General features: G+C 39.7%; 1 protein-coding gene across 5 annotated transcripts in view; it reads right to left on the reverse strand.

The window, feature by feature from the left end:
• GHR (growth hormone receptor) overlaps window positions 1-15,911 on the reverse strand; it is a 186,500-nt gene that overhangs the window by 93,570 nt on the left and 77,019 nt on the right. For 3 of the 5 annotated variants that reach the window (XM_067464624.1, XM_067464621.1, XM_067464622.1), the window contains one exon: window positions 13,222-13,308. In XM_067464624.1, coding sequence (XP_067320725.1) covers window positions 13,222-13,291 — 70 coding nt within the window. In that variant the 5' untranslated portion in view covers window positions 13,292-13,308. Of the gene's footprint in view, window positions 1-13,221; window positions 13,309-13,530; window positions 13,551-15,911 lie in introns of those variants that run through there. The other 2 variants (XM_067464623.1, XM_067464620.1) reach the window with 1 other exon arrangement.

The following is a 15,911-nucleotide window of genomic DNA, read 5'->3' on the forward strand; positions in this document are numbered from 1 at the left end:
GAGAGCTATTGGGAGAGCTTTGGTTGGATATTCCCGAATGGCAGGGGATTGGGATGGATGGCCTTATTCTTACCCTACTTTTCTATGATTCTAAATTTTGTATCTACTAGGCAGTGCTAGATGCCTCCTCCATTCATTTGACCAGCTTATAAAGCCATGTCTCTGTACACCATGTGGCTATCAATTCGAAACAGTATATTTTCCTCCTACTATCATTTTCTTGTTAATGTTTATTTTAAATGCAAATATGACACTTCTTTCAAATATGTAAAGCAAAATTGCAACATCATCACCATAAAAATGTCGCAGCCAGAGCTTCTCCATCATTTTAGTATTTCAGACATGACAAATAAAATCCATCCACAACCACAGAATTACGCAGCATTTTGCACGGCTTCATTGTGTTATACGTTGAAGAAACAGCTGGAGAAAATGTAAATATAGAAACAGAAAGTATTGTTTTCTTTGTTAGTCAGTTCCTGATTATCATAATTAAACAATTGTCAATATTTCACTGAATATTTGAGAGCAATTGCTCAGTTTGTTTATATGTATTTGTTAATAGAATGAGATTACAAAATGAGACTTGTGAATTGGCTTAGACAGTTTGAGGCAACAGCGTGATGAGCCAAGATCCTTTGGACAGCATTCTTTCTGTGGATGTTTTCTGCCACAAGTTTCACTGTTTACATACTTCATGTTCTGCTACATAGTGTTCTGTGTGCAAGTGTTATAAACAAATTAATTTCTATTGAACCTTCTATTTCACCCATTAAAGGAAGATAAAAAACACCAACATAAAAGGAAAACACTGCCCATTCCTTAAATTGTATGTAATGATTCTTGTGGTAACTTTCCCCCCAATATTCACTAATTTAACCCACAGATGCAAATGCAATAACAGTATGCAAAGGGATCTTATAGCACCTTAGAGACTTCCACACAGCTGTATACAATCCACATTTCCCAGGCTCAGGCAGGCCTTCAAATGCTAATGAAGGTGATCAGCTGAAACATTCACACCTAGCTGCAGCAGGGAAGAGCTCCTTGTCCCACCCCAGCCATTCCACAGATATATAAACCCATTGTCCTAATTCCAACAGACCTCACTACCTCTGAGGATGCTTGCCATAGATGCAGGCGAAATGCCTCAGGAGAAATGCCTCTAGAACATGGCTCTATAGCCCGAAAAAACCCACAAGAACCTAATCCACATTGAACTGGATTATATGGCAGTATGGACTCAGGGCCCTTCCATGTTGTCATATAACCCAGAATATCAAGGCAGACAATTCACAATATCTGCTTTGAACTGGAATATCTGAGTCCACACTGCCATATATCCCAGTTCAAAGCAGATGTGGGATTTTATTCAGCTGTGTGGAAGGGGCCCTAGTCTACTTAGTAGATTTACAGCTGTATTGCACGAGCCCTTGCCCTACCCTCTTAGATCTGAACACGCCCACCGTTCTTGGCTACTGGTTCTTATATTTTGTTGTTTGGTTTTATTGTTTTAATTATTGAAATGTAATGTATTTAATTGTGCTATATCTTACTCCTGTTTTTGCTGGGCTTAGTCTCCGTGTAAGCTGTCCCGAGTGGCGAGATATAAGAATAAAGTTTATTATTGTTGTTGTTATTATTATTAGTATTTGAAACACAGCAAGATTAGTACACAGCAAACAAGATCACTATGTTGGCTGTTGTATTGGATCATACGTCAGACACTTCCCAAGTGTCTAGGACTGTGTGATATATCGGCAAATAATGTGTGCAGATCCCAGTAAGGTGGCCTTTTGCAGCTGACAGATGGTAATATTGTCAGCGCCGATTGTGTTTAAGTGCGGGCCCAATCACTACTGGGACCACCTTCACTGGCTTGTGCCAGAGTCTTTGCAGTTTGATTTTTAAATCCTCATATCGTGTCAGCTTTTCTAGTTGTTTCTGTTCAATTCTGCTGTCGTCTGGGATTGCAACATCGATGATCCATACTTGGTTTTTTAACAAGATCATGAAGTCAGGAGTATTGTGCTCCAAAACTCTTGTCAGTTTGAATTCGGAAGTCCCAGAGTAGTTTGACATGTTCAATTTCTGTAACTTTTTCAGGCTTGCAATCCCACCAGTTCTTTGTCGCAGGCAGATGGTATTTGCTATTATTATTATTATTATTATTATTATTATTATTATTATTATTATTATTAGTAGTAGTAGTAGTAGTAGATTTAATCCTGGCTAAACCATCCTAGAACTGTCCTGATGCAGCCCAAATGCATCCCTGTAACCCTTTGGCTTATGAAACTACTACCCTCAGGAGTCCCCAGGAGGTCTCTATGGCAATTTAAGCTGAATCATAATACTGTAACTTTGCAGTATGAAAGTGCCTCGCACAATCAACTTCCAAACACATTCTAGTAATTCTCTTTCATTAATTTTACTGTTCTTTTCGGGTGGAGCATTTTTGAAATGTACCATGGATTAGTGTTTTTTGTTTGTGCAAAAAATATTTTTCAGCCATGGGGTTGCCAGGTTGGTTGACTCTCTCAATGTTCCTACTGCTTCACACTAAGTATTGCATGTCCCCCGTGGGCTGCATGCTTCCAGTTTCTATTTTGAAAATATAGTGCTTTATAAACGAAGTCTGTTGTTGAATGTTGGAGTCAACAAAAGAATATTCTTAGTTAGAAAATCCTGGCCTTTAATTCTCTTCAGTACCATCACAGCTAATGCTCAGGTGTTGCATTTAGCGTTAATGTCACTGTGGCTGCATCAACACTGGCAAAAATAATCTGCAGTGCCTACTCTGAAGCTCCTCCAGATACAGCACAAGGAGCCCACACTACCCTGAAGCCAGACTACCACTGCCGCTCCAAACAATCTCTCAACAGAGTGTTTCTGACAACATCATTTCTCGTGAAGTCACAAACAGGGTCCAAACATGGGATCAGCAGGTGTGAGTCTCCAGCAAGGCTCTGTTGGGGAGCTGCTTGGAGTTACGCCTGGCCAGTGGTAACTCTTTTTCTGACATGTGGACCCTTGATCATTGTGGATCCTACTCAGTCCAGCTGTCCACACATCCAAAACACTGGGGTCATGCCAGAGTTTCCTGAAACCTCCAGAGTAATTTGTAGTTCTCTATGTGACAAATCAATAGCTGGAAGCAATGTTTCTACTGACGAATCAGCTATACATTGTGTGGACTACTTACAGTATTTTAAAGTGAGTTCATTTTACATGGCTTGTGTAAACATGGGGCCTGTCTTCTTCTCTGGAAATCTGAGTTGCCTCAAAACCTTCTTTAAAACTCCCCTTCCGTTTCTGTCAGTCAATTTAAGTGTCAGGCATTATGAAACTGCTGAACTAACCCTATAAATACCAGAAGTTCTTAACTATCAACAGACTGGGTACTTTCCTCCTGTTGTATTTTTCCCTATCCTTGCCTCTAAAACTGATCTTAGGGAACAAACATGAATTCAAGAATTACCCCAGCCTTGCTGATAATTCTAAAAACAAGGAGGGTATACTTTATTAACAGATTTTCCCTAACTTTAGTTTCCCAGCTGAAAAATGAGTTATATCACTCCAGAGCTCTTCCCAGATTACTGAAAAGATGTCTGCAATAAGAACGGTAAGACGTTTAATCTGTCGGCTAAAATGGATTATCACTGAGGGTTAATAATGATAATCCATCTTCTTCCGTGTTTAACTAGCATGTCAAAACTGATGGAGATGTAATTACATCCTTTATTTTTTCTTAATGAAGCAAGGAAAAGGATTATCATGGTTCACCGGAGAGCCTGAGAGTAGTCCTTTGAGAATCAAGTGGAATCATTATCAGCGGAAAACCTTTAAAAAGCAAACTATGTATCACCTAGTTAAAAGAAAAACATTATATTAGAAACTGTCATTATTTTTGTTACTTTACAGGGAATGATTTTCATTCACTGTGCAGTTTTCATTCACTGTTCTAAATTTGTAACAGGGTACACCTCATTCAAGTTCGCAAGCCATCCTATAAAAGTTTTTGAATTGCCTCATACTAGATCGGTAATGGGCAACCTTTTGAGCTTGGTGTGTCAAGATCTGCCAAAAAACCTAGCATAATTCAGATGGAGTGTCACTTTGAGGAAAAAAAACTCACAATATATTTAAGGATGGAATTAGATTGGCTCTTATAAAGGTGTAGCTGCCCAGAAATGTATTCCTTCCTTTCATTCTCACTTTTTTTCCCCAAGAGCTGGGAATGATTAGTTTCAAAATGTCTATTTATGTTCCACGTTCTGCTTACTACCATTTTAGTATATAGAACACAAAATGATCTGCCATTTTTTCTTATAATACCATACATCTCAGTCTATGTCTCTTGAAAGGGTCGGCTACTGCAACCACCACTTTTTTTTACTTAACCTTGTTTTTTTAATTTTTGGGGTTCTCCATCATGGGGGCAGTGACAGAAGATAGATTTATAGATAGCCTGTTAGCCCTGCTGGCAATTACGGGGTTTACTAGCCTAACTGACCACAAGATGGCACATGCAAGTGTCTTTTAGGAAAGGACAGGGTTAATAAGCAGAAATTGGGGTTAATAAGGATGCACAACAGTAATAGTGGTGATATGGAGTCTGCACTATACTGCAAGATGGTGTTCCTTATGTAAATTAAGATGGCTGCCACTATTTCTAATGGCAGGAAATGGACCCATAGTATAGGCCCTTGCCTCCCCCACACATATCTCTGTAATGATGGTCAATTAGAAATCCACGACACCCCAGAACAATAGATTGGATGATGGTTGCTGTAGTTATATGGTTGCTGGCAAAGGCGATTCCCTATGGCATTCTGCTGCTCCCTGTTACGGTGGCTGAAAGCGAGGTTAAAGATCCCCTAACGGAAGTCCCAGAACTAGACTCTTTGTGCCGGAGTTCCTGTTGTTTTGGCCTACAGGCCTCGGCACAGAGTGTCTACACTATACTTCAGCAAATGTTTCATCCTCAGCTACTGCACTTGGCAGTGCGGGAGGTGAGGATGAAACGTCCTCAGCATCCAGCTCCATACTTCTCTGTATACGGCTGCATGTCATCAAAAATGGCTGTGCATGTCAGTGCTGACCGCATGTCATAGTTTCGCCATCTTGGTACTAGATGAACATTATAAAGAACTGAATCAGCAGTACAATGTATCCCTTTAGAAAGTATGAGACTACAAGTCCAAGCAGTCCAAGCTTGCAAAGCCAATGGTGTGAAATGCTGGGGCTTTTTAGTGTATCAATACCTGGAGGGCCACCTAATTTTCACTCTGGTCCTGTTCCAAAACTCTTATCACAACACTACGCTTCAATTGTATCTTTGGAGTCTTTGGAAGCTGCTCCAACACACAGGCTAAAAACACATAAAGAAACAAACTATAATAACTACTAGTGTAATATGTTTTCATAATTGCAGTCATGTACTAAGTGAAGAGAATGGCTTCAAGGAACCAGAATGGAAGAAGAATCTCTCTTGCCCTTTTCTCCAGTACATAGCAACTAACATCTATTTCCATTAATTGCTAAGAAGTCTATCTAGCTTCCAATGAAATCCACATAAAACCAGACAGGATTGTCCAATAAAACTAACAATGTAAACCACAGATAATATCAAATGCCTAATACAGTGCCAATTTTTGTTTATTTTTTCTTGAATACTTCTAAAGATCAGGATGATATGAAATATCTAAGCAAACCCTCTCCAACAGACTTTCAAAAGCCAAATGTTAAAAATGTTTAACAAAGCGACATCTCTTGCCTGACCCCACAACCCATCTTAAAAGTCACTGAGGCAGGAAAACCATGACACATTTCCATTGTTTTGATGTAAGATTATGGATATATCTACACTGGCCACTTTAATTATAAATTCTGGAACAAGTTCAAGATTTAAATGGTGATAACATACACAAACAGGCTCCAGTATCCATAGCCTGACAATTGCAAGTAATGTGGAGTTTTTTAAACCCCCTCCCCCCCCCCCCACCACCCTCCAGAATGTAGTTGTATGTATCACTGGAGCAATTTGGGTTTCCGTACCACAAAACACATTCTGCAGAACTGATTTTGCCATGCGGCGTGATTTATACTACAGTGGGCTATTGTGCATTAAAAGCTTCATTTGGGACTTTTCCTGGACTTTTTTTTTTTTTGCATTGCATTACTGGGCTTAAAGCATGCTGCAGTGCACTTTCATGGAATGGGTTATCTGGTTGCTGCATTTTGAAGCTGGATTAAATAAATGGTCAGTGTAGAGGTTTTCTGAATATGGGTTACTTTAGGGGACAAATCAGAAACTGCTCTACTGTTTGTCTGTCATCAGTTTCTGGGTTAGATTGGCAAAGGGAGACATTAAAGATTTATTTGAAGAAATTTCAAAATCTTTAATTCCTTGGCATGTTTTTAATATGATTGTAAGCTAAGGGGAAAATGTGTAACTGAATCATTCAACAAAATTGTAAGGAGAAAGAGGTAAGCAGAAAAGGAAATCCTAGCTTGAATCAGGGTAATTAGCACCTTGGAAGATTGATAGTTACTAGGATTGTGCAAAGTTTTGTTTTAAATTCGTTTTTCAGATCTAATTTGTTAGATTCGTACATACGAAGGTTTCCTTCTTGGGTGCCGCTTCTCCCCCAAAAGGGCTGGGTTTGGTTGCCCCTGAAGAGGATGGTGTGGTCAGAGTAGAGAGATAAGCCCCACTCTTTCACCAAAGGGGACAGCAAGGGGGGGATGTCTGGCTAGATGGGTGGGCAAGGAATAAGCCCCTCCACATATGGCAGACCCAGAGAGAGAGAGAGCGAGAGCACACTCACATTGAGCCTTTAACACATGAAGCAAGCAAAAATGCTTGCTTCATGGGCAGGGCCTGCAGCACCTCTGTTTTAAAAGCAACTTCTCCAACTTGGAGAGGGAAAACCTAAGTGCTTTAATGCGGGAAGTGAGCAGAATTTTGGGAAATGTAGTTTAGAGCAGGGCCTTTTGAATTCTTTGCCATAGGAATCCTTGCCTTCCCAAATTTCATTTCCCAGAGATCTGCTTATTGCCCTGTGCCGCCGCCACCACCACCACCACCTCCTCCTCCGTGTTCATAAGGGATTTTTTAGATAAAAGAAGTGGATTCTTGGTAGTTGAATTAACCCTGTGAGGTAGTTTAGAGGCGTTACTCCAAAGTTTACCTAGTAGATTTCCTATTATTGTTGTTATTATTTCAAAGGCTGGATGGGCATCTGTTGGAGGTGGTTTGATTGTGTTTTACTTTCTTGGCAGAATCAAAGAGAGTTGGACTCTCTCCTGTAGTGCAATTACTTAACAAAAAGTAATGAAGAATTTGTTATATCATTATAGTTACGATACAGACATCTAATTATATTTTAGAAACACTTTAGAAACTATTCTCCTCGCCCCCCAATTTAGTAATGAGTACTGAAATGTTTTTTTCCCATTGATCTCACAGGCCTAATAGTTACCTTGTGCTAGGTCAGGCTAATTCTCTTTCTAGTTCAGCCTTCCTACTGCAGCCTTCCTCAGTCTTATCTTCTGCAGATAACTGTAAACAAACAGTTATCATAAGCCACCAAGTCTAGGAATAGTGGGAAGTGGAAGGCCAACATATTTAGAGGGCCCCTCATTGGGGAAAGTTGGCCTTCTCTGATTGGAGGCAGCCTTCAAAGCATCTGGAGGAAATATTTCAGCTCTATCTGGTGAATTATGAGATTTGGCATTTCATGCCACAGGTGAATTATGAGATTTGGTATGAAATGTGTGTGCTCTACAACATACCATTTTATGGGCCCAAAATATTTCCTTGTAGAACTAGCAATTCAATTAGTGTTGCAACAAATGCAAGTCTACTCTGAGTGAGGAAAAACCCTACCTTGTAGAGAATCCTAACACCAGAAGCTGTTTTTGTAAAGACATCTTACCCAAATCTTGCTTTGTTTTTGTAAATCACATACTCTTGAAAAATGCATCCATCAAATCATTAATTATAATGATTACAAGTAGAGCAGACACAGAGGTTTCAGTGAGATCGGATTTAATTCTAGGATAAAAGCAAAACAGGCTGTATCGAGGATGTATAAAGCCTCCTCCAGTGGGAAGAGATCGTATTTTGAAAATGTCTCCATTTATTTGTATATTATTCCATAAACTGGGACTCTTTTCAAAGCTTCTGTTTTCCTGGTATTAGTCTTCTGGACTGCTAGTTTAGTCTACAAAGTGGATAGACAGACCCAGCCCAAAGAGAAAGCAAAGATAGTCACTATCTTGTTGTCTTTGACAGTTATTGCTAGACCTTGGAAAGGTGGCAATGGGAGAGAAGGAGACTAAATAGGATTTTCAGAATCACCTGAAAAAAGTCTGGTACCAAGCATTTTAGATAACAGGGTCTCACTTTTTATCTTCAAGTAGAAAAAAATTAATAGGAACCCATATTACTAAGATAAAAATTAATAAGAACCTTAAAAGCAGTTCTGGGATCCCAAGGCTTTTTCTGTTCTTCTAGGAACCCATTCAGACAGTACCTTTATTATGGTATCTCCTGCAATAAAGGGGGGTGTGTGTGTCTGGACAGTCCTGAATTAATTTGCTACAAATCAGGAAAAACCTGGTTTGTTGCAAATTAATTAGATAGTGGTTTTATTCCACGCCTTCTTGGAAGGCACAGGATAAACCTGCTATTTCCGGTTCTGGACTGCACAATACTGCAGTCCATACAGTATTCCCATAGCTTAATGGGCGAAATAAGCCCGGTAAACTGTGGGAATACCCACCCATCTCCCCCAAAGCCACCAGACCCCTTAGAAAAGTAATGAAAACTTACCCAGCCTCCATTGCAGGCTTCGTCCAGCTCTCCCAGCATGCAGAAATGACGCACTGGGAGAGCAGGGGGCAGGAGGGAGGGAAATCGCTCCCAACCCCACTCTCCTGGCATGTCATTTCTACGTGCCAGGAGAGCTGGCTGAAGCCTGTAATGGAGGCCAGGTAAGTTTTCATTACTTTTCTAAGGGGTTTGGGGGCTTTGGGGGATGGAGGTAGGTCCTCCAGATGTTCTCATGGGCCAGTCCCACGAGAGCATCTGGTTGCCCACACCAGAAAGTGCACGCTTTCTGGGGTGGGTGTGAACAGGCCCCCAGGAAATTCTGCGTTTTTAAAACGCAGATTCTCCTGGGATAAAGGCCTGTCTGGATCTGCCCTAGGACCCTGATTTCCTAGGTTTCATTTGTAAGACTTGACCTCTCTTAAAATCTAAACCTCGGGAGATCTGACAACCTCTTAGAGACAGGCACAAGTATAGTTTGAAATATCTTTAGAAGTCCCCATGACCTGTTTTGCCTCTGTGCAGATATGAAATAAATAGTTATTGACCACATTGTAGTGGAATACTTTTGATCGTGGGTATTTCCTATGAGAAAGAACATCTTGACTGAACTGAGACTTGAATCTTAGCTCTTCAGGTACCTTGAGTGGTAGGGACTATAACAATTTGAATACAGTATAAAAACTCAACTATAATGATGGATACTGGATCTCATTAACTCAAGTACAATGGAAGTTATTTGTAGAGCCAAATAGGCTAATGGAAGAGGGGGAGTTGATCTCCCCAGAAGGGGCTGCAGTCCAGAAACCTCTTCATATCGAGAGCCTTGTGAAGTGAGGGTTAATGTGCTAACAACGGAGGAGAATGGGACTGAGCAGATCTCCTAACTCAAAAGAGTGCTTGTGTCTCTCTGATTTATAAATCAACATGCCCTAAGCACTTCATTTTTTTTGGTTTTTTTTTTAAAAAAGCAACGTGTGGTTGTATTTGCCAGGCAGCAGGAACACCTCTCAGCTGCCAAGTCGATGGAGAGGCCTTCTTAGATGTAGAAACAAGAAAAGGAACACAGCGAATTGGTTCCAGTACATTGCACCTAAAGGAACATATTTTGAAGCCTATCTAGTGTGGGGCATTTCAACTATTCTTACATTGTTCATGTGTTTTGCGAGGGGATTAGCAGTATTCCTCCAATTGCTTAATACTCCTTGCCAAAAATTAAAGGGGGGAGAGGAGGAAAGAAAGCTGTTTTCTCAACCTTCTCAATTGGCCTGAGGCAAGGCACTGTTGGGAATCTTTGCTACTGTTAGTACAGCTGTGGCTTTTAATGGGCAGCATTCAGAAACTCTTTACACCTTCACTTTCCCGTCTCCTGTTGCAAATGATATTTGCTAGAAAAATTAAGACCCACAATGCTATGTTATTTATACATTTGGTTGGGGATCAGAGCCAAAATACACTATTACCCAGCATAGGGACTGGAACACTTTTTAAAGTTCATACATTAATTTTGTAAAAAAAATTAATTGAACCACATAGCATTCAATACGGATTGCTTTATGGTGAAATGAATGATGAGCTAACAGTAATTACCTTTTCTGAGGGGAAAGCCATCAGAATTATATACATTTGCCTAAATCATCCAGATGAGCTCCAAAAATCATATTTTTAAGAAAACACAACTCATTTGGAAAGATAGTCTTGCCAGTTATTATTTCATAAAAAGAAATTAATTGCTCTTGTTACAATCCTAAAAAGTAATGTGTTTCAAAAAATGCATAATTTTTAATATACAGATTGAATATCCCTTATTTAAAATGATTTTTACCATAAATATTCTGGAATATCTGTATATGTATATGTACATAATAATACATGAAACCCAGATCAAAACATAAATTCATCTCTGTTTCATATAGACCTTAGGCACATACCCTGATGGTTATTTTCTGTCCGTCCCTCATTTTTCTTTCTTTCTTTCTCTCTCTCTCCCTCCCCTCCCTCTTTTTCTCTCTTGTGCCCCCTTCTTTCCCTCTCCCTCCCTTCTCCTTTTCTCTCTTCTCTCTTCCTCTCCTTCTCTTTCTCTTTCTCCCTCTCCCCTCTCTTTTTCTCTTGCTTTTTATATTTCTTCCTCTCCTTCCCTTTTTTCTCTCTGGTGCCCTTTTCTCCCTTCCTTTTCTTATTTCTTACCTCCCTTTCCTTCCTCTTCCTCCCTTCCTCTCTCTTGTGCCTCTCTCCCCCTTTCTTCCTCCTCTCTCATTCATTCTCTTTCCTTCTTTCTTCTCTATTTCTCTTTCTCTTGTGACTCTCTCTCCTTCCTTCCCTTACGCAGCCTCTCCTTTCTCTCCTTCTTTCCTCTCTTTCTCTCCCTCCCCCCTTCTCTCCTATTTTTCTTTCTCAGCCTCAGAGGAAGGCAATGGTGACAACACAATCTGGCCATGACCCTGATGATTTTGGCCTAATATTTCCAAAAGCCAGGCTTGGTTTGAAGTTGTTTATTCCCTTTGTGAGAAAATGTTTGAAATACAGACAACAGACTTATTGACAGAGAAGCCCTGTGCTATTAGACATATTGATGCCTTTTTTCTCCCACCCCCCCTTTGCTTTTTCTCTTCCCATCTCCCTGGTAGGCTTCAGATGCTGAAAATAAAACTAACATAATAAACACAGAGCCAAATAGCCAAATTAGCAACATAAGCCGGAACAAAACAAGCAATGATTAAACTCCAAATAAAATTAAATCAAATCCAAGCAAATGGCACACAGCCAGAGGAAATGAAAACCTCATGTCTAGAAAGTGTTTGAAAATATATCCTCCTCAAAATAACCAATGTCTTCTTATGCTGCAGGAAAGTATATTATATTCGGCCGATGTGCATTTAGCTACAAGGTGTGGACAGCCTATTTCCTCCTGGCTGAGAGCCACATTTTCTGAGAAGCCAAAAGCTTCCACTTTTTACTTTCCCCACAAAAAAACCACATCACAAGAGCAAGAAGAAAATCATTTCCAAATATCCTATCTATTTTCCTCTCAAAGCAGACACAACAGAAATGAAAACAACAACCTGCAGATTTCAACATCTCATAGCTTTCCTGAAGAGGGGGCTACTTAATGGCCAGGAGGGAGGTGCCCAACCACCCAATTCACTACATCTGAAATATCATTTCAAAAACATGGAGTAATGCATGAGAAGCCCCTGCTCTTTCTGCAGATAACTTCAAATTCATATTACTAAGGAAATTCAAACCATTGTCGCTTAATAGTGATCCCAACAGGCAGAGAGGTTGACACAAGGAAATGTGGTGTCCTGAAACCAGCCCTCTATATTTGGGAGTTTCACATTGATGGTTCTGATTATTCATGCATTTGATTAGTATGTTCTCTCTAGGAATCTCTGAATCCTCTCTCCCATAGCTCTGTGGCCAACTTCTTCAATGAAGGACCTAGAGCACATGTCTCAAACTCTGGCCCACTATATTATTTATGTGACCCTCCAGATGCTGGAATACAACTCCTGTTTTCCTCATCATTAGACATCACAACTAGAGCTGATGCAAGTTGTGACACAGTGACACCTGAAAGGCTGTAATGTGTTCCATTTAGTTAGGATAGTTTTGAATTTAGATACAAGACTTGTGGATATGATGTCTAACTTTTTAAATGTCCTTTAACCTTTCCACAACCTCAGAACCACAAGTACTATTGTGTTACAATTCCCATTATCCCCTGTCCTTATGATGGATAATCAAAAGTGATGCGTGTTGTCATTCAATAACATCTGGGGCACCAAATTGGTTAAAAACTAAAGAGCGCCACCAACACACAAACACACATAGATAGATAGATAGATAGATAGATAGATAGATAGATAGATAGTCATCTGTATCCACAGATTCTCCATCCATGGATTCAATGGCCCTTGAAGGCAACCATAAGGCTAATATGGCTCTCCATGAAAATGGGTTTGACACACCTGACTTAGAGGTTCCTAGAGAGAACACTTATATTGGGATTTGTAGGTCCTCCAAACATGATTCTGTCATCAACCTCTAGTAGAAGCTGAGTTGGAGAACTTAGAGATTCCTAGAGAGGTGTTCTCCAAGTTTTTTTTTAAAAAAAATGCATTTTTATTTACAATTTTATCACTTTTATGTGGGTTATGACCCTTATCTCCAGAAAATGTGAAGGCTGACTATAAACACTCAACCAAATGGCTCAAAAAATGACCATGTCTATGAGCCTTGTAGCACTCCTCTAGATTGGCCTTTTCTGACCAGAGGTAAAGTATGGATATCAGGACCCAAAGTGATGAAATATCTCCTATTAGATACATCAGACAGAATTTAATTTCAGTGCCTCAAAAGCATTTCTTTGTAATACTCACCCGAACTGGTTGGAAAAGAATCAGTCACTGACACCAGTGCCAATGTAAACAGCAACAGTCGAAGATCCATACCTCTGGATTCTGCAGCTATTTCAGACAAAGAGAGAAAGAGACAATAATATCAATCTCATTATCATAAATGCTATTAAGAAATAAATGCTTGTTCACCTGTCTGCTAGTTTCCTGAATGATGCTAAGCTAAAGATTTATGAAGGAAGCAGATTATACTAAATGTTATTGCCTTGTAAAGTTTTACTGTATAATATACACTGGAAGAGACAATAAATCCTACACTTGGAGTCTGCTCACCCATGAATTACTGAAGGCGAAGGAAAACTTCAAGGGCACATATCGCTTTTGCAACAGCACAACTGTCAACAGTCGTAAAAATAAAATCCTGAAATTTGTAGTTTGTTGAGATTGCTCAGGCTTTTGCATTAGAGATCCTGTAATAAAGGGATATGTGGAATAAGAAGCTTTCATTGAACAATGATAGAAAGTTTCATTTCTACTTCTGTCTTGCTATCAGTTCTTGCTATTCAGAGAGGCCAAGAATGGAATTCCAAGGAGCATTTTATGGGACGATATGCATCAAATACATCTGAACCCTTCTTGTTCCCAAGACACCTACCCCAAGAAAGTCCAAAGGCTTACTCGACTTGAATCTGGTACAGGTAGTCCCCAAGTTACAAACAAGATAGGTTCTATAGGTTTGTTCTTAAGATAATTTTGTAAGCAGGAAAAGGTATACTTTAAATGTAACTTCAGCCATATATTTATATATCTATATATCTGTATCTATCTACTATCTATCTATATATAGTATATCTCACTTTGAATAGCATAGGGAAGGGTGAACTTCTGCGGGGTGTGTTTCCCTGTCTGTGCCCCTGTTCAGAAGATTTCACTTCATTTTCTGTCCTTGTGATAATTGGATTTTGAAAAAAAAATGGCTTGTTGTAGAAAGAAGGATTGGTGATAAAGGTTCAACAGAAATGCCTTTCCCCCATAACTATTTCAAAAATGGTTTTCCCATCATAGGGGTAAATTTCTCTCACTTCCTGTTGTCTCACCCTCATTCTTAACTATGAGTTGTTTGTAAGTCAGTTGTTTGTAACTTGGGAACTGCCTATATATGTAATTTTATACAACTGTGGTCAATGTATTGTAAGATTTTAAATAGTAGTAGTAGTAGTAGTAGTAGTAGTAGTAATAATAATAATAATAATAATAATAGGGAAAATATTCCTTGCTTCTGCAAGGCAGCAAGGTTCTGGATGTTGTTATGGCTCTATTTTGATTGTGCTTTTGCTGCATGGCAGGGGGTTGGACTAGATGGCCAACGTGGTCTCTTCCAACGCTATTAGTCTATGATTCTATGTTAGACCCCCAATGGCAAAGAAGGTGAGATTGGCTTTACCATGTAGTATAAATATTCCTACTTCATTTCTATTTTTATATTTTTATACCACCCAACTGCCCCAATATCGCAGAGACAATCCCAATTAGACCTCTGCTATCCCACTTTTTTTGATACTGGGAGAAATGGAAGGAAAAAGGAAGAGGGGCGACCAAAGGCAAGATGGGTGGATCTTATCCTTGAAGTTACTGGCTTGACCTTGAAGGAGCTGGGGGTGGCGATGGCCGACGGGGAGTTCTGGTGTGGGCTGGTCCATGAGGTCACAAAGAGCCAGAAATGACTGAATGAATAAACAACATCCCACTTTTTAAGCAATTTTTAAAATGTCCCACTTGTCCTGTCCACTCACTTCTCCCCGTTATTCTCAGTTTATTTAAATTGTTGCAAATTGAGTGCAAAAGCCATCAATTCAATCAGCAGGAGTAGACAAGGAGGCAGAATCTTTCCCTTGCCAGTATGTTCGGCCAATAATTGCAAACGAAGCAACTTCTCCTAACTTGTGTGTTCTTCTTCATGAATACATTTCCCCCATACTCTGATATTGCTTAACTAGCTATAAGATATCAGCTTTTGTCTTTCACTACTAATAAATAAGCATTATTTAAGTCACTGCATTATTTTACATATTTATTTCTAGACTCTTTCCCCAATACCTCTGGAACTAGCATGGTACAGTGGTTTGAGCATTGCACTAGGACACTAGAAGCTAGGCTTCAAATCCCTCTTAGGTAATGTAAACCCACTCGATAACTTTGGGCAAATCACACTCTCTCAACTTCAGAGGAAGAGAAAATGAAACTCCTCTCTAAAGAAAAACCCATGATAGGTTTCTTTAGTGTTGCCATACATCAGAAATAACTGTATGGAAGACACCAACAAAAGACTTCTGGAGGCTATTTCTAATCATGAGATTGTCTTAGATTTTCTGTTTTGGCTAAACAGCAGTATATTTATGCATTCCTCTCAAGCTACCTCATGGCAAGATCTGTAACAACAAAAAAGAAAAGTGTGCCGATTGTGTCCTTACACAATGAAAGGCAAGCACACAAAATTTCCACACAGTGGGCCTGGCTTTGAATGCCTTCTGTCTCTCAGTGGAAAGGAGACAGAGCTACTTGCCAGGCATTAAATCTCTCCACAAAACTTACACAGTTGCAAAAAGGACTCACAGATATTCCCCTTCCACTGCTGACAGAAGAAGCCAGTTTGTTTAACCAATGTCAAATGGGCAGGTGCCAGGAATGAAAGAACTCTTCTTGGCAGCTTGTGC

This window comes from Anolis sagrei, chromosome 2 (assembly GCF_037176765.1).
Source record: "Anolis sagrei isolate rAnoSag1 chromosome 2, rAnoSag1.mat, whole genome shotgun sequence".
NCBI classification, from domain to species: Eukaryota; Metazoa; Chordata; class Lepidosauria; order Squamata; family Dactyloidae; genus Anolis; species Anolis sagrei.